This window comes from Zootoca vivipara, chromosome 7 (genome assembly GCF_963506605.1).
Source record: "Zootoca vivipara chromosome 7, rZooViv1.1, whole genome shotgun sequence".
Classification (NCBI taxonomy): Eukaryota; Metazoa; Chordata; class Lepidosauria; order Squamata; family Lacertidae; genus Zootoca; species Zootoca vivipara.
The window spans coordinates 24,083,547-24,110,475 of record NC_083282.1 but is presented as its reverse complement, the minus strand read 5'-3'; the positions used below and the strand labels follow the sequence as shown (position 1 = coordinate 24,110,475).

The window sequence follows — 26,929 nt, the reverse complement described above, 5'->3', positions numbered from 1 at the left end:
CAAATCGCCATGCACCTGGGGGGGGCGCTACATGGCGGGGTATCGCTGCCCCTTCGCGCCTCCAAAGCCGCATGCCTCCAGCGCCAAGCTCCAGGTAGAAAGCCCGCTCGGTGCAGTGCGCCCGCCACACCAAGCGGGCTTTTTACCTGGAGTTTTGAGCTGGAGGGGCATGGTTTTGGAGGTGCGGGGGATGGCGATATCCCGCCACTTAACGACGCATGTGCAGCATCTCGCTGTGCATGCGTCGTAACACGCACCGTGGCGAGCGAACTTTTTACCAGGAGGCTGGAGGCTCTGCTTGGGAGTCGTGGGGGTGGGGGCCCCAAGTGGCACCCCCCCAAGTGGAACCAGGGGCGGACCGCCCCCATCGCCCCCCCCTGTTGCGACGCCCCTGTGTGCTGGCTCTGAGGGGCAGGCAAATGAAAGGGTGGGAAGAAAGGAGAGCGAAGTGGAAGGAGTCTTGCCATATGTTTGGACTTTCCCGGTGGTTTCCTTTAAAAAGCCTTTTGGGGAGTCCTGGTGTTTACTTTTTTAAATACAGTGGTACTTTGGTTCTCGGACTTAATCCGTTCCGGGAGTCTGTTTGACTCTCGAAACCTTTCAAAAACCAAGACGTGGCTTCTGATTGGCTGCAGGAGCTACCTGCACTCAGTCAGAAGCCGCGGAAGCTGTGTTGGACGTTCGGCTTCCACAAAACGTTCACAAACCAGAACACTCAATTCCGGGTTTGCAGCGTTTGGGAGCCGATTTGTTCAACAAGTAAGAAGTTCGGGAACTGAGGTACCACTGTATGGCAACCCAGTGCTTTGTGCATCCACATCTAACCTTTTCCCCTTTCCCAAAATTTATTTATTGGGTCTCTCTCTCTCTCTCTCTCTCTCTCTCTCTCTCTCTCTCTCTCTCTCTCTCTCTCTCTCTCTCTCTCTGTGTGTGTGTGTGTGTGTGTTTGTAAATCTACCAAAGAATTAAATAAAATCAGGATTAAGAGTTTTTCTCGTGACAACGGGGTGTGTGTGTGCCATGTCCCATCAGTTTACTGATGTCGGCACTCAGCCTTCTTCTGATAGGAAATACTCTGCAAGGGCAGAGGACAAAAATGGGGGGCGGGGTCAAGAAGGGCCAGTTGAGGGGGGAGTGAGAAATGTCCCTATTTTCATCTGGGGAAAGTTGGAGCGTATGGTATAACTCCCTCTGGGTTCAAAGGTACTGTATTTACACGCCCACAAGCATAGTTAGGATTGCAGCCATCTGGACCACACAGCTATACTGTAAATTCACAGAGTGTTCTGGGGGACAGGCCACAGCTGAGAGGTACAGTATCTGATCTGCTTTGCAAGCAGAAAGTGTCATATTCAGTCCCCAGAATCTCTAGGTTGAGCTGGGAATATCCCCTCCAGAGTTGCTTGTGAAAAATACTAAACTAGATGGGGTAGTCTCATCTTCCAGAAGGAAGCTCCCTATGTTCTGCTTTCAAAAGAGAGTGAGGAGCGCTGAACACAACCCATTTTTTTTAATTAAAAAAAAACACCAGGCTGTGCCTCTTTAAGTGCTCGTATTAGGAATAGAAACAAGGAATGATTGCTTTAAAGGGGGGAGGGAGGGTTTCCTGCATGTGTTTTTTTTCCTAAAGCAGATGGAGGATTTTTCAGCGTGCCTCAGGCTGGAGGTTGTTAGCATAATTAGAAAGGGAAAATGTCCAATATGAGACCTGTATGAAAGCCATATTAAAGCACTTAGTGTGCAGTGCATCATGGGGTTTGTATTCCTCCTTGACCTTTTAAATAAATATGTTCTGAAATCTCCTGCTGAAATCTGTATGCAAGCCCAGATGTTTACAGATGTTAGCCAGGACATGAAACAATATTACCAATGCCGTTTCCTGGCAAAGATTCATTTCTCATTCCACTTGTGTCGCAACTGGGAATATGAATGCAGCGATGATCTGTTTTCAAAACCTTTGGGCGGAGGAGGGGAAAATAAAGATGATGCTGGGGGAAAAAGGAGGGAAGGGGCAGGGAAGAGGAGATGAGAGGAGGCCTAAGAAGTCTGCCCCCCCTTTTGCTGCATTTGCCTAATAAACGTTCTGAATGCGCTAGGAACACAGCACCTTGCAGGATAACTAGACCCAAATGTGCATTTGTTTTTGTTTGCAGAATGCTGATCAGAAGGTTTACAATGCGTGCAATTTTTTCATAAGTGAGAAATAATGTCAGATGTAAGGAGAAATTTATGGTTTTACCCTCCCTGCCTCTCCCAGACATGTGAAGTGTCAGGCCAGCTTTACAGAGTTACTATTCTTTGGAAGAGAGCAACTGTTGGGGTTTGTGGAGCTTTCACGATATCAGTTTGTTTACCAGGCCGTTTGCAGGTAAGCATACAGGCATGCAAGGCAAGTTTCAGACAGGAGCAACTGTCCCGCTTGGCTGCAGTGGGTGGGTGGGGGGAGTGCACTTGCGCAGGTCTGCCCCAGGCACCAGCAAACCATGCTACGCTGCTTTGTTGAACTAGTTTTGACTCTGCATGTTAAGAAAAGAAGACGAAGGGTGTGGCGTTGCGTATTGGAGGTCTCCTTCCCTCGCATAATAGGCAAACAATCCTCTTCTTATCCCGCCTACCTGCCTCCCAAAAATAGCAGCTGAAGCACCCCAGGAACCCACGCTCTAAAAGAATACAAGAATTTGCCTGGCTTAACCCACTCTGAAAGCCGAAGGCCTGCAAATGTCAGCCAGGTCTGTGAAACAGGAGGGTTATATAACCATGTGTATATTGTTAACGGTGTAAAAAACAGATTTCCGATTCAGGAAAACAAGTTGTTTTGGAAGGATCACAGAGCGGCTCCAAAACAGATCATGTTGCTTCCCCAAAGCCACAGCATGGCGTTTGGTCGGTGGACACCCAGCTGCATAGCCTGAGAGGTCAGTGCAATAGAATTTAATGCAGGAAGGAGATGGGTTTCCACCACACCTTTGGGGCTACCCGGCTTCTAACTCCTGAAAGTTATAGCAGAGTTTGTTCTTCCTTACATTTAGTAGCAAGCGGGGTAAGAGTTCGACAGGGTGATTCGCCCGGCGAATCATTCAGATCAAATCCCAGCCTCACAAAGCAGCACAGGGCTGGCAGCACGGTGGGAAAAGGACACAAAAGCCACACACCCTTCGATCCTAGCCTCAGTCTCGCTTTCCATGGCTGCAGCGTCCTGCACAACGGGCAGTTTGCAGGTAGGCATACAGGCTGGCAAGGATTCGCCCAAGGGCCTTGTCGGCCAGCCAAGCTCCCCGCTTTGTGATGTGAACAAGCAGTGCGGCACAGCCCCGCTTGGCTGCAGTGGGTGGGTGGGTGGAGTGCACTCGTGCACGTCTGCCCCAGGCACCAGCAAACCACGCTACGCCACTGTGTTGAACTAGTTTTGACTCTGCATGTTAAGAAAAGAACACAAAGCGGTGTGGCGTTGCCTATTAGAGGCCTTCCCTCGCCCCTTCCAAGCATAATAGGCAAACAATCCTCTTCTTATAAAATCCATATGCTACATGGTATAGATCAAATCTAATCATTAACTTTGTGATGGTTTGGAATTCGGCAACGGGTAAAGATACAGCGAGCGACCGTGCTTTAAAAAGCTGCTCGGGCAAGCTGTACAAGTCAGAAATATTACAAGTGCCAGAAGTCTAGTACTTTTCTGAACAAGGTTAGACAAATGCACTTTGCCTCACTCTGAGCTGCAGCATCCCAAAATGTACATCAGTGGAGTGTTTGCAGTCGAATCCAGGAGGAGCAAGTGGCTCTAACATCACTCCCATTAATGAGAAAAATGTCAGCTTCCAAGTGCTACTTTTTTTTTTTGCTCCTGCTTATCAGATCCTTCAAAAAGCTGATAACTAGTCTTTATAGATTGTGAGAGTCAGATATAACTCTGACTCTATTATTTTACAGGAACCCTCGGGGTAAACTTATCACCTGGAAAGCATTTTACATGGACAATTTGACTTTCATGCAGAGTGTCATAATGTACCCTAGATGGAAATCTAAAATAAATTATATGGCATGCAGCCTTCCTGGTGCAGGAATTTATTGTTCCCCCACTACAATAATTTTGAAAACTGTATCCCTTAAGCTACAAAGATGTGAGATATTATTAACTGCCTGAACTTTAAGAACACTCTGATTGGCTGATATAAAATATAGGGGCTGGGATTAATTTCTATGGAACCACAAGCTTATCGCAAACTGTTTTTCAACCATCTAAACTGCCAACTTTATCTTCTTGCAGGACACAATGTCCATTTTATTACCATCCACCCCGATGTATGCTGGCATTTCGGGAAAGCTGTTCCAGGAAGTGAGAATGTGTCCAAGCCTCTCTTGACAGGGTTGTCGGAGACAATTGTGCCCCAGAGAGAGCAGGCAGCGTTCGTACGCCGGTGCCTTGTCTTTCTTTTATATGGCTTCAGCCTCTCGCCAACTCTCCTGACTCAAGAATGCATCATTTCGGGCTGGCAAAGTTTGAAGGATGTCGGTTTCATGGCTCACTCTTTTCCATCACGTCTGCTTCTGTTGCCACCTAGTCTTCCTACAGCACCGTTGTTTGCAAAAGGAACAGAGATGCTGCTGCAGAGGGAACATAGGAATCTGCCTTAGATCACCTCTGATTACTGTATATTCCGGCGTATAAGACGACTAGGCATATAAGATGACCCCCAACTTTTCCAGTTAAAATATAGAGTTTGGGATATACTTGCCGTATAAGAAATACGACCCGGTGTATAAGACGACCCCCGACTTTTGAGAAGATTTTCCTGGGTTAAAAAGTAGTCTTATATGCAGGAATATACAATATTTGTCCATCCAGCCAAGGACTGTGGCTGCCCAGCATCTAAATCAGAAATCTGCACCATCCCGTTATCTGATCCTTTTCACTGCAGATGCCAGGCCTTGAACATGGGATTTTTTTATTTTAGAAAATGTTTATTTAGTTTTCAAAAGTTTGCATACTTTACCCTCAACAACACATTTAATTTATCCATTGACTTTCCCCTCCCCCTCTCCATGATGTTCTATGTTTATTCTTTAACGCTGCGTATTTTACCTTTTAACACTCAATATATACACCCTAAATTATTAGCCTCAATGTCTTTCCACAGTTGCTCATATTTCAAATCCCGCTCGCGTTTTCATGCAGTTATAATAGTTCTTTAGATATTCCACCAAAGCTTTCCAATCCTCAAAGAATGTTTCGCAATTCCGGTCGCTAATCTTTGCTGTTAGCATGCGCCATCATTTGAATAAGCCCATCTTCCTTCGTTGGAACCTCGTCTTGTTTCCATTTTTGAGCATATAAGATTCGGGACATGGATCTTGTCTCCGTCACTGAGCTCCCAAAGGGTGAGAGAAGCGCAAAAGGAAACAGATGTTCCAGCGGAGAGATGGCAGTTCCATGCCGAGCTGAAGACTTCATGAGAGCAGGGCTTAGATGTTGCTTCAGCATCTCTCACCAAAAGAGGGGCTCAGTGGCTTGCTCTGCCTTTCCTGGGGGCCCCAGAGTTCCCCAGCGGATGTCTACTTCAACAGAACAGGGGAGACACCTGACATAGTCCTCTGAATCCAAGGAAGGCACCATGACACCTCCAAGCATGGTCCCCACCAGCTCTTCTTGCAGAAGTGCTTCCAGTAGGCGAAGGGGCTTCTGGGGTCAACCCTGAAGGCAATTGCCTCTCCGGTTCTGAACTCCCAGCCTCGTCTCCGGAAGAAGGGGAGTCAGACAATGGGGTCATCACAGGGGCGTAGGAAGATAGGGGCGGTGGGGGCGGGCCGCCCCGAGCAGCAAGATCCCAGGGGCGCCATCGCCCCCCCAAAACACGCATCCCGCCCCTGTGCACGGCACACCCGCCCCAAAACGTGCCACGCGCCCCGCCCCCAGAACGCGTGCCACGTCCCTGAGGGCAGCATGCCTGCTCTCCACCCCCGGTGGTGGAGCATGAAGCTCCGCCACCGGGTCATCACGACACCGGGCTTCCTTCCCTCTACCTGCACCTTTCCCAGACAAAATTTGGCGCTCCCCACACGTTAAATATTTCTTATTTTCACAATAATTCCTTTTGGTACAGTTGCTTTTTTAATGGATCTTGTCAGTATGTACCTGCATAAATATAGGTAATGTTATTATTATATTTCACTTTGTGCCCCCCCCCCGGGGGGGGAGAACCACCTTTACCACCCTAAATCCAGTGCTGTGCAGGTACATAATGACCGCCTTTCTTGAGCCATTAAAATAAATATCCCTTTGTGTTTTACATATGAGTGTCGAGAGGTATATTCTGGAGATTGAAGAGGCTAGTTAATTTCTTTCTCTTTCTTTCTTTTTGCCTCATCTAAATCATAATGTTTCACAACCTCTCAGAACTAGAGATAAGGAATATTCACCGTCGGGCACACCCTTCATGTCTGTTCCTACCATTAATTTTTTTATATTTTAAAAATGGCTTAGATGGGTGACCTAATTTATTATTTGGGGGTGGGGATGTGTGTACACGCACACTTAAAAGTGGTAGTTTAATTAGTGCACATTTTAAAATACATATTATCTGAGAGGGTAAAATTGACACCCCCTACACACATTTGGAAGCGTGATCAGTCGCTACCACTGACATGAAGGAGCCGGATTGGGGGGGGGGAGAGAGAGAGAAATCACACAATCTGACCTTAATATGTTTGACTCTCCAGGTTTTCACTGTAGAAATGTATATTTTTCAATATTCCTCTCTGAGCTGAAATCATGTCATTTATATGCAAATGAGTCCACATTCCGCAGCTGTTTCTTCTCTGCTGAAGCTCTGGGAATTATTTGCACTTAATAAAGCCTCATAAATAGCTTTTGCCTTTAAACAGGTGGGGGAGTAGCAAATCTATCATATCTATTTGCCGTTCCAAGCTTCTTTCGTATTTTGAAACTTATATGCATCTTTTAATAGAAAGTTTCACAGTTACAAGGGAAACACAATTTCATTTATCCAAACAAAAGCATACTTCCGTCCGTTCCTTTCGCCGTCGTCTGTGGCGAGACTTCTTCTAAAAACACAAGAATAAATGTTGTAATGTTTTGCACATTTTTCAAAGAAGAACTGGCCTGTTGTGGGACACAAAAAGGATTTCTCCCAATCTGCATAGATGGTAGGTAACCTTCAGGGCTTTTTAACTTCTTTTTGTAGGGCAAGGCATAAGCCACCTGAGTGGATTTTTCCTGTACTTACTGCTTGTTGCAGAGCTTCAGAATGGGAAGTTTCTTGCAGATGTGTTCTGCCACATGTTCTTAACTCCATAATAGTGCATTAGTGGTGGATTTATTCTGCTTTCTTAGTTGTTCTGCGGTTATTCCCCAATTCAACCACATAATAGCTTTCCAATAGGAGCAGATGGGGCTTGACAACCTGGGAATGTAGCCCATCTGGGAGAAAGGAAACTCAGAACCTAAACTTCCGCTGCCTTGTGGGGAGAAGAAAAGGTTAATCCTACATAAATCCAGAGTGGAGTCCCTAAGATGGTTGGATGACACCTTGTATGCCTCCTTCTGGCAACTCTTGCAGCCAAGATGGTGCCAAATGTATTGCTCTGCTTTCTTGTTGTCTGGGCAGCCCAGGACCTCCAATCACACTGCCCAGGCTTTGGTGCTGCTAACACAGCTGTTTGACTTGACCCCTGGGTGGGAAGGGGACAGAGCTGTGAGTGTCATGTGGCCTGCCTGCTATGCTAGCCCCCAAGTGCAGTGGAAGATACTGTACTGCAGACCCTATTTTCCAGGGACAGTCCTGGATTTACAGAAGCTGTCCTGGTTTCTGATTTGATCCCAGAATGTCCCTATTTTCCTTAGGACACCCCTATTTTTATTGGAGAAATGTTGGAGGGCAGGGCCATCCCTAGGCCCGGGCTGGGTGGCGCAAGACACCAGGGCGCCTGGCCATCAGGGGTGCGGAAGGGGCGCCGAACGCTGATGTCTGCCTCCATGCGCCTCTGCTGTTGAGCGGCTTCAGACAGCTCTCCGGAGGCGTGCGGGGAGCGCGAGCCTGGGGCCGCCTCTGCCATGCCTCTGTCTCAGCTGTTGAGCGGCTTCAGGCCGCTCTCCAGAGGCGCGCAGCGAGCGCTGGCCTGGGGCTGCCTGAACAGTAGAGAGGCGCAGCGCAGCGGCCCTAGGCTCGCACTCCCCACGTGCCTCCGGAGGTTCACGCAGGGAGCGGGAGCCTGGGGCCTCCTCCTCCACGCCTCTCAGCTTCCCGCGCACCCCTCCTGCCCGCCTCACTCACGGGGGGTGCCAGAGGGATCTTGGCACCCGGGTGCCAGATATGGTTAAAATGGCCCTGTTGGAGGGAATGGCATCATGCAACTCCCTAGCCAAGGAGATAGGTAACTATACTGTACAACCTTTAGAAGACATCTGAAGGCAGCCCCATATAGGGATTTTTAAAAAAATGTTTAATGCTTTATTATGTTTATTATGTTTTTATATATGTTGGAAGCCACCCAGAGTGGCTGGGGCAACCTAGTCAGATGGGTGGGGTATAAATAACAACACCATCATTATCATTATGAAATAGGACGTCCCTATTTCATCGGAGAAATGTTGCAAGGTATGTACAGTATTCCTGCCCCCAGGCCTAAGTTCCTCCAGCCCTGATGGAAATCACAAATCAAAAGGGGGGGGGATAGAGGGGGGGATAAACAGTAAGGAAAAACCCACTTCTGAACACATGGTACAATGCAATGTACATTCAAAGGCAGAAGAAAACAGCACTCACGTAAGCTGTAGGTTCTTAAGTTACATTCTCTTTGCCTCTTTATATACATTGCATTCAACCACTGTGATCAGAAACAGTTTTGCCTCCATTGTTTTAGTTTTGGTTTGTGTTTGTTACACACTGAGTGAAAAAGAATCCTCCGATGTAAGATTCTGGCCATTGTCTACCTTCTACCTACAACACCAGTTCCAGGCACTTCACTTTGCAGGAACACTAGCAAGCCTGGAGCAGCCAAAATAGAACTGCAGGAACCCCAGTTTGTGGCTCTTTACTTCTGTTTTCAAAAACAAGGCAAAATTTCCCTGTATCAGCTTTTTTAAAAATAATAATAATAATTTTTATTATATTTTCCAAACAAACAAAACAAATTAAATTCCAACATATATTCACCCTTCTCATTACCATGTGCTCTGCCAAGCTTGTGACTTCCCTCCCTCCCGCCATTTGGCTTTGTTTCTCAATCTGAGTCTCACAGTTCCCTCTTATAAATCAAGTTCACACCGTAGGATTTATTTCAATCCTGCAAGTGTCTTCAAACTTCTACAGTTATTATTAAAATAGTCAATAAATTTACTCCATTCTCTCTGGAACTTTGTCTCCCCCTGATTTCAGATCCCGCTGGTCAGCTTTGCCTGTTCAGTATAGTCCACTGTCTTCGATTGCCACTCCTCAATCATCGGTATCTCTTGTAATTTCCACTTTGGGGCTAGTAAAGTCCTCGCCGCAGTCGTTGCATACATAAATAGTCTCTGATCTACCTTCGAAATTTCCTCTCCCATCAAGCCTAGCAAAATTGCTTTTGGCTTTTTGGGAAAGGTATATTTAAACATCTTTTTCAGTTCATTATAGATAATTTCCCAAAACGATTTAACCTTCTCGCATGTCCACCACTTATGAAAAAACTCACCATCTTTTTCTTTATACTGTACTTCCAACATAATCTATTACTCATCATATACATTTTAGCTCAGTGTTTCCCAACCAGTGTGCCTCCAGATGTTTTGGGACTACAACTCCCATCATCCCTAGCTAGCAAGACCAGTGGTCAGGAATGATGGGAGTTGTAGTCCCCAAACATCTGGCGGCACACTGGTTGAGAAACACTGTTTTAGCTACCTTCACCGGTGTTAGGTACCATCTGTACATCATTTTCATTACATTTTGTTTCAAGGTGACACATGCTGTAAATTTCAATGTTTCATTCCATGATTTCAGCCACACGTCATATTCAATATTATACCCAAAATCCATTGCCTATTTTATCATCACTTCTTTCGTCAATTCATCTTTTGTAAACCACTCCAATAGAAAATTGTACATTTTAGATAACAATTTACTTCTGCTTTCCAACAATTCAATTTGAAATTTAGATTTATTTATTTTATCTTCAAAACCTATTTTCTTATCATTCAACAACACATCATTCACTGGGTGGTATTGCAACCATCCTGTCAAAACACCCTCTATATCATTGTACCAGCTTTTGTGTTCGCTTTCTTGTCTCTTGCTGGCTTCCTGTTTCTCTCTTTCTGCCTTGCCATTACCCCTCAAACACTCTCAGATGCATCAAATGCTAATATGTTGAACAAAATTACCATTATCTCTCCATTGGCAATTTCCTGTTCTGGTCCTCACTGCCTTTGCGCTCTTTTCCTTCTGTTATAGCCTGGGGCTGCCATATGTCTGGATTTTCCCGGACATTACTGGGATTTCAAAGGTCCGGGGTGTGGGGAGGGGATTTCTGAAAGGCGGCGCTTTGTCCTGGACCTTAGGCAAGTCAATCAAAAGCACAGTTTTTTTGGCGTATCGTTTTTTAATAGGCACACCTTCTAAAGTGTTTTTCTTTGAAGGGTGCTCTATTAGCAAAGTTGAAAGTGGCATCTGCAAGGTCAGAGACAACTCTGAAACAGCAGGCAAGTGGCTCTGATACCATGCAGAGTCCATGTGCTGAACCACAGTAAAGAATGGAAAGGTCTATTGTGCTATGACAGGTATCCCCAAACTGCGGCCCTCCAGATGTTTTGGCCTACAACTCCCATGACCCTTAGCTAACAGGACCAGTGGTTGGGGAAGATGGGAATTGTAGTCCAAAACATCTGGAGGGCCGAAGTTTGGGGATGCCTGTGCTATGACTTGGAGGTTGGTACATGTGGGGTGGCTGAAGCCAGACTGAGCTTGGTGGGGCAGTGCCCCACTTGCCCTAATGAACCAACCGCCACTGTCTGTATGTATGCTGGATAACATATTGCCACACCGAGGGCCATGATGTTTTAATTGCGACAAAAGCCTGCAGCACCAGATTCAGTTTGGGACAGGCCCACCCTAAGACCATATTTGACTAGTACAGATCAACCCAAGGCAGAGAGCATTCTCCATTGGTGTGAGGATGACCGAGTAACTTGGTTCGTGTTTCCCAGCTTTTCATTCTAAGAAATTCTGAGTAGACATCCACAGGGCGGAATTGCAAAAGTGCAAAGGAATATCCTGCAGCAAATATAGTTACCTTTGGTTTTTTTTTAATTTGCTTTAGAATACCTGTAACTGGAAATACTAAGTTTGCTCCTTAATTTCCTTTGATTACCACTTTGAACTTCATATTGTAAGCTTTTGAAATACCATTACAGAAGATAAGAATAAAATAAAATTGTGTCGTTTGGTTAAAATTGTGTGTTCCACTGCATTCATGAGCTTATCCAATGTGTGATATTGTATGCTCCAGTGTGTTGCTGGAAGCATGTCTAAGCACTGAAAGCAAACATATATTTTTTTATGGCAGGCCTTTTCGGATCTTGATTTTCAAGAGCAGAATAAATATCCCCGCGCCTGCCTCTGCAATCCCATGTTCAGGTGCAGATCTCATCAACCTCACTTTCTTGTTTGAAATCAATATATCTGATAGGACAAAGAAACATGTAAGGCAGCTGAAATAAAATTAAAAGCAGGTATCAGCATGCAGTTTATTATAGAGACTCAGACCAGTAAGATGGTAAATATGACTCCTGCTATATTGAATTTTGCTTTCTCTACTCCATTATGAGAGAAAGCATAGATATAATGCAAATTATATAGAATCTTCTGCTGAATAATGACTGTAGCATTCTACTATATCACCTGAGAATTGGTTGCCCTATTCCCTTTCTTTCTAAACAAAACACTCGCATAGTGTTACATTTCAATTCAAGAAGTAAATGATATCAATGATTTAAGTACCTTCCCTTGTAGTAATTTCCATTGGAGCCAGATCCTTGTCTTTTGTGTGTGTGTCATTGAATTAGAGTAAAACTGTTTGCTGAATGTAATTAGGGTGGAATCTACACACATAAAAAAAACCACTGTGAAAATGCTTTTTAAAAGAGTTTTGAAAAATACACTGAATTTGGCATAGCTCACTGTCGCCATCTAGTGTCAGATTTGTATATCACTTTACAACACATTTGAAATGTTTTATTTGCAGCCGTATAGCTGAGTCCTAGGTCTTTTTAAGGCCCAGTGAGGGCCTGATTTCATACTTACAAGCCATAATTTATACCTTTATCATCTCAAGGGTTGACTAACAATGTTTTTTATGTAGGACTGTCTGTGAAGACTCTTTGGCTCCACAACTGCAACACACACGTGGTAGCAGTTGCTTCTCTGTTCCCTAAGCGACAGAGAAGGTCCATCTGACAAACAGTATTAAATGATGTCCCCTTAATTTGTACGTATCTCCCTCATGCAGTCAGACCAGCCATCAACCATTTCCTTCAGGCCAGGATCTCCTACCACTTATGTCACCTACACTTCCTCTGATGAACAGACAAGGAGAGAATGTCTTGCCACTTGTCCTATTACACCCTCCTTGAAAAGACTACAACTGCCTCTATTTCCCTCTTGTTTGCCTTCGCTCTCCTTCCAGCCCCAACTCTTTTTTAAAATGAGCTGGGAATGTATATCCTTAGACCTTGCATTATCCACACACACCCTCAAAAGCTCAGTCATACTCGCTTCGGATCAGGATGGTTGGAGCTGAGATGCTGTGGGGCGCATGCTTTGGTGGCACATCACATCCAATAGTCTGTCTCCTGACTGGGGAGAGGCATGATGTTGCCATAGTCTACACTGGCTTTCTGCAATGTGGTGGACACAATTAAAACGCCAGTTTTAACATGACTTCAGTGCTTTTTTCCCCTTAAAAATGTTTAGGGGTACTCTCATTTTCCTACTCATATTGAAATACTGCCCCTCAATGAGGCCAAACTTAGATTCACAAAATGTACCCCTGTGTACCCCCAGAAAAAAGCACTGCATAGGTTGATCACAATGTAAGTTTAAGATATGCACACATTGCAATTTCTAGAGCCATCTGCGAGCAAGTTATTGGTGTTGCCCAATGTTATCAGAACAATGAAGGCACATAAAAAAGTTCTGCTGGTAACATAGTGAGTACAAGAAGAAGAAAGATGTCTGCTAATTGAGAGAAGCAACTGAGCAGCTTTTGTATTTCAGGGATAGCACTTCCTATAAAGCCAAGGGAACTTATGCAACTTCGTATACATGGATACAGTGGTACCTCGACTTACAAAGGCGATCCGTTCCGCGCCGCTCTTCGTAAGTTGAATCCTTCGGTTGTCGAAGCATCCATTTTGCGCATGCGTGAAGCGTGATTTTGCACTTCTGCGCATGCGGCAACCACGCGTGCCGCTTCTGCGCAGGCGCAGAATACACACGCGGCGAAAAGACTTCCGGGTTTCCTGACTTCGTAAGTCGAAACCTTCGTAAGTCGAGGCATTCGGATGTCGAGGTACCACTGTATAAAGATAGGCGAGTCTTCAATTTCAGCTTCTCATTTTTCCCATCTTAAGTTTGGTCTCTACATTTCCATATCAGTTTTTTTTAAAAAAAAAAATCCTCATGAAAATACATCAAAATTTCCATGCGAATCTCTCCTAACAGACCATATTCTTGTATGCAATTTTGTGTAAAATGCACTTTATTGCAAAGTACTTTTTCGCTTAATACCGCATTGGCCTGAATATAAGCTTCACTTTTCCCCCAAATTCCAACTGTGAAAAGTTAAAGTGCGGCTTATATTTGCGAACTTACAGTATGCAGCCAGGAACGTGTGGCAAACAGCGCCAGGAGCACGGCAAAGCGGCGCCCACCCTACCCGTAGTCCTATCCTCCAAGGCTAGGAAGGGAGAGAGCAAGGAAGGGGAAAGGCTACCAGCAACACAGTGCAGCTCCCCCCCCCCCAGGAGCAGCGAGGAAGGGAGCGGCTTATATTCAGATATCCCCCCCTCCAATTTTAAAGGTGCAGCTTATATTTGGGTGTGGCTTATATTTGGGCCAATACGGTATAAGGCAATTTGGAATATTGCTTTCAGTAATAGAAGCATGTTTTTATGCACACTTGACCCGAATATACTTGGTTGGAGAATAACAGAACAGACCCCTGGAACAGAAAAAGGTGCACTCCTTGCGCCAGTACAACAGAAGATTGTCTGCACACTTCAGCTCCCCACATGGTCACAATGAGAGAGCAAGTATTTGCAGCTATGACATGCACTACAGTGTGAACCAATCTATGTACTACTCTGTGTTAGGGCATGCACACACAAACCAACAGCAGTCTCAGTGTCTGCCTGGTCCCAGGAGGTGGTCTACCTGTGCCACATGGCTTTATTGAAAAATAACATCTCTTCCGCAATGTTGTCTTCGAGTGCCAGACTTGTGGAAACTGAGTGTGCAGAAATGGCCTTATGAATTTCAAAGGGTATTTTATGGGAGCAGTTTCTGTGGAATGCACTGCATGTCAGTATAAACTAAATACTTTGAGGGAAGCCATGCTAATGGGGTATTTTATCACCTTTGATCTTGATCAGGTATCACAATTACTTCAAAACCAGAAAGGCAAGCAATTGGGGGGGGGGGAGGACACAGTGGATGTAAATATAAAAACTTCCTTTGAAAAAAGACTTCAGAATATTTTTGCTTCTATTAAAATTTTCAAACCAATTTTATGAAAGGGAAATTAGACTTTAAAAGAAACATAAAACTGCCATGAATAAATTATGCAAAACAAAAATGACAAATCAGGTAAGCTAATGGAGGGAAAACCTATCTTTTTACTGTGTGTGTGGGGGGGGGTGTCCTAGAGATTCTGTGCTACTAAAAGAACTTCTGCCTGATGAAACTCATCTTTTGAAAGTGTGAAAATATCAACAATAAATAAGTACGGTATATGATGCGGATTTGTGAGCAACTTATGAGCAAGGCAAAAATAATTCAAAATGATTCTTTGAAGTGTTGGGCATCTTTGGACACAATTCATCAGAAATTTCTTCTATTCAGACGCCAGCTGGGAGCATAAACTTCCTGGTGGATTGTGCCCTTAGTCTGTGGTTAAAAATGGAAATTAAAGTCTCTTAAAATCAGAAGAACAGTGGAAATATATTGTAAAAAGAACTGAAGCTATTCCCCAAAGTATGCAGGACAGATTATTGATGAGCGGCATATGAAAAATGAAGGGAATATTAGACAAGGAGAGAATGTTATAAGAAGAAACTTTGAATTTATCTTTTGAAAATTAATCACTTTTAAGAGTGAAATAAAAAAATTAATAACTACTAATCCTCTCCTTGGGCAAGATTTAATTTAAGAGGAAAGAGAAAGTAACTTGGATAATAACTTTCCCCCCTCCAAGATGTTATCAGAAATACAGTAATAATAAAAAGAAACCAATTCAAACTCTTGTAGAATATGGATACTGTAGTCCTTTAATTTTATCTTGGGCCCAGACAGACAGTGATGGTTGTTACAAAATTCGGAATATACAAATAATCAGACCAGTGGGTCACTTGGCTGCTCAAATGTATTTTGAATTGGCCAATAGTTTCCGCAATGGTGGGACAAAACCTGATATGTTGCAAGCCATTTTATAAGCCTGGGACCAGGGCCAATGGTTTCCACAAAAGAAGGAAAGGAAAACAATCCATATGCTACAATTCCTACCTAGGACAATTGGGGAGAAAAAACATGCATTTAAGTCTAACTTGCAATTTAAGGTAAATTTATATATATTGACAGTCCCAAGTGAAAATGTCTATCTTGTTTCTTTGGATATATCATTTGCCTTGGCACTTTGGTATGTACAGTGGACTTTTTACGACCTTGGAAAATATAAACATGTCTGAACATGTTACAGCAATACATTTGTAAGTTTCAAGGAATGGCCATCACATATTTATTAACACAATCGTACCGGTAGCAGTGACATAATGTAAGACTTCAGCCACTTTTCTTTGGTCCACTTATAAAACTACCACAGAATAGTTTCTGTAGTTTCCTGTAATGCTGCATTGTACCAATTTTATAAATAAACAATGGTGACATAAGGAGATGCTTCTATCTAATGGCTGGAGTCTAGAGAGGCTCATATGTGCACCCAAAAGTGTTGTTATGTTTATAGCAGATTCGCCCCTCAATACCAACTTTTTGCTGTCACAGAGGGCTGCTCAAGGCAGCTCTCAATCTTGGGAATGCATGGAAATGCTACCAGAAGGAGGAGCAGAAAAAACCTCCAGGTGCACCCATAAGATCTGTCTACATCTAAGTCTGTTTTCTCCTGCTCCAAAGTGTAGGACCCAAATCAATGGGCTGAAGTTACAAGAAAGGGGATTCCAACTCAACATCAGGATGAACTTTCTGACAGTAAGAGCTGTTGGATAGTGGAATGGACTCTCTTGAAAGGTGGTGGGGTCTCATTCATTGGAGGTTTCAAAGCAGATGTTGGGTGGCTATCTGCCATGGATGCTTGAGTTGATATTCCTGCATTGCAGGGGATTGGACTAGATGAGCATCAGGATCTCTTCCAACTCAACAATCCTATGATTCTATACTTAGCTATGTCAGTTTACTGAACCCAGTTGTATGTGGTGAAATTTCTTTTGGAAACCTGGACCCAATTTCTGCAGAGCTCCCAGAAGGCAAACACATTTGGTTGACTCCAAAGGCTCTGTTCCACATGCAGAAGGAGAGCTTTGCTCACTGAAAGATCCCTTTTGTTCTTAGAAGACTTTTTCTGTGAACTGAAATGCCTTCTATCCACTGAACGGACAGATTCTGATTATAGTACTTAAAAGAAAACAGAGGTTGCAAACTAACTTTATTCCATTTTATTTTAAAAACTCATTGTTTCACATAATGTATAGTCATTATAAAAAAAAAGTTTAATGCGAATAACTGCTCAATAAAAAGAAATCCTACCAAGAAGATATTTTTTCCAGGGATAACACAGGCATTGTTCACAAATGTATTTACCTAGGAAATGCATATTACACGGATAATCTTTTTTCCAAGAATAAGACTAGGTATAATTTGAAACAAAACAAATACCTTGGCTCAAAAACAATCCCTTTAATAAAAGGCTTGCAAAGGGCTTTATCTTCTACAATATTTTGAACAGAAACCTCATGTAAACAAAGTTATTTAAATAACTATTAAAATGCATTGTACATTAAATACTGCAAGCAAACCATATAGTATTCTGGTCATTAATGTATGTAGCAAAACTGACTATTAATGAACTGCTATACTATACATCAAAAGTAGAAAATCCAGACTCGGTATTTGAAGATCTCATCCTCAAAATGAGTGCTTATGCTTCATGTACGTTTGGTTTACTGGTCTTAGAAAATGCCATCAAATATCCCAAGGTAAAGCTTAATTGCATCATCATCAGAAAGCTGTTGCCTAGGAAAAAGAAAGCACCCAAGAAACATTTCGGTTTACTATACCAAACTTTGTAAGATCATATTATTTTATCTGCAGCACAATATATAGTGCTATTAAACCAAACTGTTCTGTTAGAATACAATTATTTGCATAGAAAAGCTCAAGAAAGTTACTTGCAATCTTATGACCTTTCTGAAATATCTATCTAGATACAATTATGCAGGCTGCATACCAAGCTCAGGCAGTACCTTCACAAATCATTTTCATTACCTGTGGTCAGCCTCTTCTGTCATTTTCTTCTTACTAATAAGAAAGCCCTCCTTTCCAGTAACTTGGCAAGAACCTGAGGTTGTAGTCAACTGTACAGGTTTTGGTTTTTGTGGGAGATTATATTCTTCTCGAAAGCAAAACTGTAATGCAAAAATCACAAGAAGAAATCTGGATTTCAAAGCAAGTGGCCCTATCATTCCGAAAGTGTAATTTACACACGGAATATCACCTACATTTTATTGTCCTATTGTGGGTATTATTCAGAATGCCAGGTTAAAGAATTTACAAGCACAATTTTTAAGACTATATAAGATTAGGTTTAAAACACAATGTGTTTGTGCTAGCAAACAAGTGATTCCAAGCAACAATCATTAGTCTGTTGGAAGAATGATAAGCTGATCTGGAATATTGCTCTGTACAGATGTGGGTCAAAGCCACGGTGGTCTGAGATGTTTTGCTACTCTAGGAAAAACATTTTAAGCAGACACACACAAAATATGCATATCAACATACAATGAGTACATAATCAGAAAGCAAGATGATCAGATATATGCTTTCACTTACAATTTTTTTATTGCCATATTGAGCAAGTGGTTTCACACTTGATGGTGGAGTTAATGATGGAGAAGTAGATTCTGGCAGGCAGATATCAGGTTTCTCTTTAAATATTGAAAAACTAAAAAAGAAAAAGAACCCAAAGCAAAATTAAATGTTTGGAAATGAAACCAGAAAACGAGAGTTTATATAGTTTTAAAGTGTGGCAAGACAATGGTAAAATGAGTCATGCCATCCTTTTAGGGCACTTTTATTTTGAGCATAGAAAATATGCATATTCTGGGCAGATGTAGAAAACATAGACATTATTTTTATATTTACCCATATTTAGGACATTTCTGCAAAGAGCTTATTTACAAGAGCCCCAGATCACCGAGAAGATACAGCTATCATAGACTACAACAGCATGTGCTGGTCCTCAGCTCAGCCGAAAGAGATAAATGTAAGACCACTGTTGACTGGGCAACCTACATGGTAGGTTCTATGTGTTGCCCTGTAAAAGTACCTCTCATGTCTCTCTAGACACTTGCATGCCGAATCTTTCTCTAAAGCACCGAACTAGCTGTACAGAAATGTTCCACACCCACACACCCTTTTCCATAGCAATTATCCTCTACAACAGGGGTGGCTTACCTGTGGCCACCCCTTCAGGTGCTGCTAGAGGCCCAGCCACCATGACCAATGGTCAGGGATGGTGGGAGCTGTAGCCCAGCAATATCTGGAAGGCCACAGGTTAACCACCCCTGATATAGAATGGTGTCCGTGCTCTAGGGAATGTTTGATTCTGAAAGGCGCTTTCCTCACATATTCATACAGAGATATGAATTTAAATTCCGGGCTTAGGTAACAAATCTCAATGACCGCCAGTCCCCTTAAGTGACTGTGGGAACTGGCGCTCACTGGGCCTACTTGAGGTGTTTTAAATGCTCTCACTCACATGCCAGGCTGCTGGCGAAGGGCTTGAACAGAAAGCCCTCCCAGATGGGAGCAATCAAGTTTCCTGAGCCAGGCCTTGAAGAAAGATCAGTCCAGAACATCAGGTGTAGTTGGCAAAAGATTGGCCTGAGGGGTATCTTTGGTTAGGCAACTGAACAGAAGGGTGCAAATAGAGACAGAAGCAGAGCATCCAAAGCCAGGACCAGTCCTACCCAGCACATCATTGTTCCACTATGGGCAAGCCTCACACTGTTAAGTGTCCTCCAGTAGTGTCCATTTCAAATGAAGGCGTGCAAGTGAACGAGAAGCCTTGAGCAGCTGGCACACCAATGCAGAACAGGATTCCGATTCCGATTCCTCTCTGAATCGCTGATTTTAATTGCAATCTAAGGATCAAGTGCCCAGAAACATGTCTTTGTCCTCAGGGAGGTCAGCAAATTGTTCCCCTTTGGGCTGTGTTTGGAGTGGACTTGAAGACTGCTGGTGTTCTTTTCATTGAAGATACTTAGGTTCAACAGCATAATATACTGCCATTTAAAAGCATTCCCATCATTGAACTCCACAGATTGCAGAGTCCATTTCCTTCTCTCCAGAATCAGGTGAGTTTAAACAAGGCAGACCTCCCACCTGTTAGGATCTGGGCTTTTCCAAATCTTAAAAGGCTTTACCCTGTTAGGACTTTTTACTAGGAGCAAGAAGGAGAACAAACGTATAGAGCAGTCCTATGTATTTGAAGAAACAGAAGAAACATACTATACAGAGCCATCTACATTACGTAAGAAACTATTGCACAGCATCAATAAAAATGTGTTTCCTCATTATTCAGGATTTTCCATTTTAGTGCCCTTAATCTAAAATTCTTGTAACAGTTTGCAGGCAATGATAAATATATTAGGATTGGCTCCACCACTGCACCTGCATGGCGCCAACCTGCCTCCCTTAGCCAGGTAAGCAATGCCACTTTGCCCTACCAGCTGCTACTAGATTGTGTGTATGCACGATTGGCACCAAGTTACACATACCTTTTTAAAAGTGCACCAGGAGATTTGCTTTGTGCAGTTTGGTTCTGGGTGTTCTGGAAGCATGTATTTATAGATCCCAGATGAGAAGATTCTAAAACATAAAAACATCCCAAAACAACTTTCAAGTGGAAAGCAAACATAACTGAAGCACGATCTTAAGGTTTTACTACTCCAAACAAAAGCAAATTAATCAGATATACAAAGGTGCTTCTCCAGTTATATTTTGCAAACAAAATGGGACCAATTTCCCATGGATTTTTATCTAAATATTCAAGAGATAAAAAGAGGAAGCATTACTAGCAACTGGCAAAGCAACCCCAAAACCCATATACTGGAGTCCGACTGCCACCCCACTGAAATTACACTCATGGATAGCTCAATGAGCGATCTACCACTGATGCTTCTCAGAGGCCAGCATCAAGTCCTGAAATGGGCCTAATTCAAGAGGGGAGCTTGGATCCACTGGGTTCAGAGAAGCCCTTGGGCCAGCCCTCCCCTTGACATCAACCTGGAACTAGCAAAACTAAATTTCCTTCCTATTGGAACAAATAGGTGAGTATCAAAAACTGTGCAGGGAAGAAAAGTAAGTCTGCTCCCCATCATCTCCTACCCTGGCTGGCATAAGCCAACAGAGCTTTGGAAGTGGCAGCAATTTACCACTCCCCCATCCGTTTATTATAGTGTCATACAGACTAAGTACTACAGCTTAAGTTCTGATATTCATCTTGAATATCACGAGCAAATTATGGTACCTTTCAAAATCTATGTTCTGCACTTTTCTTTCTCTCCCCCAACAAAAGTCAGTTGGCACCCCTTTGTATCTTTTGGGTGGGCTTGGATACTTCCCCCCCCCCCCAGATGCCAATGATATGAATTCTATGCATGCAGTGATAACTGTTATTTTATACATAACAGTATGTTACATGCAGCTGCTTTACCTGAAGTCTTAGTTTTCTCCATATCAGTACAAAATGTGCTGGCGTCCACAAGGCTACTGTCGTCGTAATCGCCCCAAATCTCATCTAACTCAAAGTTTACGCTGAAAGGTTCTGAAAACAAAGAGCTGCTTTTATCTGCATCAGTCAAGTTATTATTTATTGAAGATTCTTTGAAATTTTCATGTGAAAGCATTGTCCAACAGCTCTCTTCATTCCAACTTGCAGGTTGCTTGCTTACAATGAAACCTATAATTGAGCATAATAAAAATACAGGTGAAAGAGTAAAATAATTTCTCATTATAAAATATATTCTAACTGCATTTGGATTACACAGGCTTCATAAATTATTGCCTGCTACAGATACAAAAAAATCAAAACCATAAGCATGATCAAGAGAATCAAGAGACTGACTTTGAAATCAAGAGAGTTCTAGCATAATCAAATATATCATTTAGTCTCAGAAATTTACAAAAGCAAGAATGAGCTAGGGACCAATTGACAACCAGGACAAAGATATCCCAATATTACCTGAATGTCACCCATCCGGGGGGGGGGGGGGGAAGCTACAAGGAAATCTCAAGCTGTCAGAAAATGAAAAGCGAAACAAAACAGAGAAGTTTCAGCCAAAGGTAAGACATACATTGATTGTAACTGAAATAATTTCTCCATTTGAAACGTATTTTAAAACGCTTAACTTTCATTGGATTGAATCCTAGAATGCATTTGCAACTTACCAGCCTCTTTGTAACCATCAGATTCCATTGCAAAACTTTCCTGGAGAACAGGATCATTCCTTTCTTCCAGCAACGGGTACCCTGAATGTTGTACATACCTTTATAAAAGCAGGCAAAATCACAAGAAAGGTGTAAATTAAATCTTATTTATATAGAAAATATACATTGTGTTTGTTGATATTAAAATGAACAAGTAAACTGGGTGACAGACTATTTTTATGGCAGTACAGTACCTTGGCAATCTTGGAAGAAAAGATTTAGGAGTATAAGCAAATTGTTTAAGATCCACTTTTTGAGATTTATTTGGCATCTGCATCTAAAATACAGGGAGAGATCATTACAATGGACATATATGATAGCATGGGCTTGGTTTATGTATGTACAAATAAACCTAGAAAATGAATACTTCTGACACCTTGTCAGGAATAGGAAAGTCATATATGAACAACATTATTTTTCCCCACTTTATGAGAGGTGTTTTTTATATGGTTGAGAAGGTGTATAATTTTTTTTTAGGGGAAAAAACGAATTAAATGAACAAATTTAGTCAGCAGAAGCTTAGAACTATGCAAGCATGTCAACAACAAGCCCAGGCTGGCTGTAATCTATAGTTTGTTAACCATATTTCATTCCCTATTATCAATTGCCCAAGTCATTTTCCTGCAAGGAAGGGAAGAGCAATTCCTCATTCCTATGTGTAACTCTGCAAAGGAGGATGAATGAATAGCAGTCCTACAGTGGTACAACTCTTCAGCTTTGAAACCTGAAGAAAGGTGGTGGGAATCATCCTGTAGTTGCTAACATATGGTTGAAAAGTCTTCACTCTGCCCAAGTTTTAATTCTACCGAGTTCCAATAAAAGTATGTTAACACAGATATATGGTGTACCGTCTTTATTTGCAAATCTTGCATACCCAAATCAGGCAGCCAAACAATGTGTGACACTTGCATTCCAATCTTTAAGCTGTTCCATGATGAATATTTATTCCAGTCTTACAGCCTGATCCTAAATCAATTTTGCATGGAAATATATTCCAATGATTACAAATTATCTGAGAAAACTTACTTGAAAATAGATCTTACTGCAATTTACAATAAAAGTTACTTTCAAAGAAGTTTGCTGGGATAGTTCCCATTAACAAGGTTGTCTTCCATCTTTTCTGGGTACCTTCTTAATCAATGCATATAGTTTTTACTCTCTGCCAATTTCATAGCAAATGTTTGACAGCAGTAACCATGTTACTAATAAAAATGTTAACTGGAAATAGAGAGACATTCTGTTAACAAAATGCAAGCAAAAGTATTTCCGCATCTGTGCACCTTTAATCGTTTGGCTGGGGGAATGGCAGATTCTGTGTTTCTGTTCCTCAAATCAGCGAGATATGAAGAAAACTTTGAATCTTTCCTCATCTCATATTTCTGTGAAACTCCAATTTTACCTTGAAAGAAAGATAAGGCTACATGTTTTGTGTCTACTTTCTATTTGCATTCAATTAAAATATTTATGCCATACAACGTTAGGAACACAACATGGTAAGTTACAAAAATTTAAAAATATTCTTTGGTAATTCTGTATCTGAACAACCAAGACTGAACCTTTCTCTGTTTCTAAAGAGCAAAGGTGTATTTGTTTCATCTCAGGCGCTTCTGAGGTAGTAGCTTAGACCACAAAGGCTTGCCCTCAAAAAGCAGACATGTTCTGCTGCACATTCTGTATCAGGAATCCATTCCTAAATCATGTTGTGTCCTTGTATAATTTCACAGCCAAGTTTCCTGTAAATGTACATCCCATATTTTTTATCTGGCTAATGATTACCAAAATCTATGTTACCTGTACAGATGGAAACACTGAATGGTGGTGAGGTCAGGGCTGCACAGGTGGACTAAAGAGGCACTGACAGGAGTATCATATTGGTTCCACTGGGGTCTTCAGAGCACACACACACCCCAGCATCCTGGTGTGCAGCACTGCTCCACTCACTTCTGTGTAATGCTAAGCCAGGGATCTTTGTTTCTCCCATGTGCAAGTAGGAAACCGGGTGCAAAACAGCCCAACTCAGCATGGCTACAACAAACCATTAATTACAGAAATGTGCCACTTGGACCTATACGTTTGTCAAGAAACCTATTTCTTTCCGGTTAAGTAAACCTGCATTATCCAATCTAAGGAATTATCACTGTTCCGATATGGTCGCACATTAATGTCTTTATTCTGTAGTCCAAAACATCTACAGAGGGCTAGTTGGGGGACAGGATGTATAGACAGTCTTGTGGCTAAATGTTGATTGCGGGTGGGGCTCGCTGCTGGGATCCCGCTCTCCTCTATATACGGTGCCAACATTGAAGTCACAGCAAATTACAGAAGCCATGGGAAAGGAATGTGTCCCGAAGCGCTTCTTGAAGCTACAAAGGAGCCCTCCTGCTCTTTATCCCAGTAGGCAGTTGACAGCTCTTGATTTTGTGACTGCTCTGCGGTGAATTTAATCCCAGCAGCGAAGGTGAAGTAATTCACCAAGTGATCTTTTGAGTGCTAGGCAGTAGGGGCTGGCTGCGTTTCGGACCTGCCTTCTCAATGCCATGCATTGCGGCAGGGGGGAAGGCAAGGCAGTGGAAGCTCAGCACAGTGTTGCCTCAGTGGCGGGTTGCAGCAGGAGGAGCATCAGATTGGCTCTGCTGCTGCACCTGCACCACGCCAGGTTCCTACTGTCTTGTCCTTCCTGCTCTTAGTAAATTGCAGTGATGCACGGCATTGGGGGTCAGCAGCACCAAAGCATAGCTCATGCTGGGGTAAGAAGAGAAAAAACTCCAGAAGTCCCTAAAAAGATCACTCTAATATATATTTATGTTTTAAAAAACCAAAAGCATATATTTTGTAAAAAAAAAAAAGGTTATTCGTTTTATAAAAGCAGAATAAATTGCATATGCCATATCCCTTGTACCATCATCCCTCATTGTTTTGCAGCGACGCTCATTCTAGAAGAACTTGTGAGACAATCTCCACATCCTTTCCTGTGATATTGTCTCCAGCAAACCCATGTTCTATGCTCATAAAAGTGTTCAGATGTGTGCAGAGCTGTGCACATTTCAATGCTCACATCAAAGGCTGGATCCTCCTCCCTTTCGCAGGTAAAGGTCGCCCAAAATGGATGAAACTTACAGCAGTCATGTCCACATATTTCCTTATTTTTGCAGTGATGGTTGCATTTCCTATTCCCATGCTTCGTGCTGAGGTTCCCTTGGCTACGAGGGCCTCCTAAAGTAATATATATGCATTTTAAAATATTGATTGTGTTGATGTTCATCAGGTGACATATAGCAGTGGGGTGGAACTTGGTTGATTTTGAGAGCATACATTAGCCATGTGATAATAGACATAATTTGAAAATGTGAACGTGTAGAACAGTTGTTATGTACTTATCATGGTCAACTGTCGGTTGTCCTGTCAGTCAATTTCCTAAGAGGGTAGGCAATTCCAGAGGCAGTTAACCTATATTGTGTGTTTGCTATCACTTAAAGTGAATTGTGAGTCTATCCTTAATATTTGTTCCTATACTATTTTAAAGTTTAATGTCATAGAAGAAAAGCCATAAAAGCCATAGAGCATGAATATTCTATTTATTGCAACTCAGTGGCAATAAATGTCCCACTGCAGTGATTGAGCCTTTCATTGGAAAAGCTGTTCCTAATCCCAACTGCCTGTAAATAAATGCCATTTAAAATTAACAGGATTGTGAGGGACAAGGGATACAGGGAAGTCCCTCCCATCTTAAGTTCCAGCCCATCACCAAGCGCTGGAGAGAGTAAGGAGAGCTCTGCCTCCAGCGGAGAGTCAGGAAGTGGTGTCCGAGGCTCAGGCAGGGTTGTGGAGCCCATGCCTCAGGTGGGACAGGAAGTTGGACGCACGGGGGGGAGGCCAATCCCCCCAACTCCCGAATTGCGACGCAAACGTAGGGGGAAGAGGTTGGGTCTGCCAAAGTTGTGGTGCTGGAAGAAAACGCGCCAATCGCCATTCGGGAGTTCTGACACCTCACCTTAAGGATGCATTTTTACTGCTCTGAACACTGTAAATAGTCAGCACTTAATAAAAGCCTTAAAAGACCATGCTGGAGTCGTTACTCTAGAGTAGCCATACCAGGCCCTCTGACAGCAACTCCCGAATCTTTTTTGGCTACTTTGGAGTGCAGCGATGAGCGCTCAAGAGGCTGAGCATTGGAGGCTGGAGGCTGAAGCAGCGAAGCAGGAGCTACAGACCCTCACAGCGCACGCACAGCAGCAATTGCATGCCGCTCAGGAGGAAGCGCGAGGGGCGCAGGAGGAGCTGAACAAGCTGGTGGACCAGGTGAGGACAAAAGAGGAGACTGAGAAACAGCTAAGGGTGATGGTATTAGACCTGCAGAAAAAGTTGGAAGAGGAGAAAGCCGCTAGAGGTGGGGGGGCACCCCAGCCACAGCTAGTCCAAGTGAGAAGGGGACAGAGCCTAGTCACCAAGTTCAGCGGAGACCCGAGGGAGTACCTCGGATTCGAGACTGAGATAAATTATGCGCTGGAATTGCATGCAGCAGAATTCCCAGATGACGCGCACAGAGTCTACTTTATCATAGAGCATTTGACGGGGGCCGCCCGGGAATGGGTAAGACCGCTCATCGCGCAAAAAAATCCTTGCATGAAGAACGCAACTTTATTTCTAGAAGCTTTAAAATTAATGTACGCTAGCGACAGTGAAATGGAGGCCACTAAACAGGAGCTTCATGACCTAACACAAGGAAAATCGACAGTTAGAGACTACTGGGCGAAATTCACCATGCTGGTGCACAAACTGGGGTGGGATCTGAACAGTGAGCCAGTGAAATCAGCCTTCTACCTAGGTTTGCATGCAGACGTTAAGGATGAGCTGGCAAGAGGTCCTAGACCGCAGACTATGGATCAGCTCAGCAAAGCGGCGCTAGCGGTGGGGGTGAGGCAGGAATCCAGATGGTATGA

The 26,929-nt window shown here is 43.0% G+C and overlaps 1 protein-coding gene across 1 annotated transcript in view; it reads right to left on the bottom strand.

The window, feature by feature from the left end:
- Positions 1-16,907: 16,907 nt before the first annotated feature.
- Positions 16,908-26,929, bottom strand: part of HFM1 (helicase for meiosis 1) — a 52,932-nt gene continuing 42,910 nt past the window's right edge. The window contains exons 30-38 of the mRNA XM_060277458.1: positions 25,107-25,202; positions 23,270-23,388; positions 22,184-22,266; positions 21,951-22,048; positions 21,217-21,462; positions 20,279-20,369; positions 18,330-18,441; positions 17,766-17,905; positions 16,908-17,513 (exon numbers count right to left, since the gene is read on the bottom strand). Coding sequence (XP_060133441.1) covers positions 17,450-17,513; positions 17,766-17,905; positions 18,330-18,441; positions 20,279-20,369; positions 21,217-21,462; positions 21,951-22,048; positions 22,184-22,266; positions 23,270-23,388; positions 25,107-25,202 — 1,049 coding nt within the window. The 3' untranslated portion in view covers positions 16,908-17,449. The remainder of the gene's footprint in view (positions 17,514-17,765; positions 17,906-18,329; positions 18,442-20,278; positions 20,370-21,216; positions 21,463-21,950; positions 22,049-22,183; positions 22,267-23,269; positions 23,389-25,106; positions 25,203-26,929) is intronic.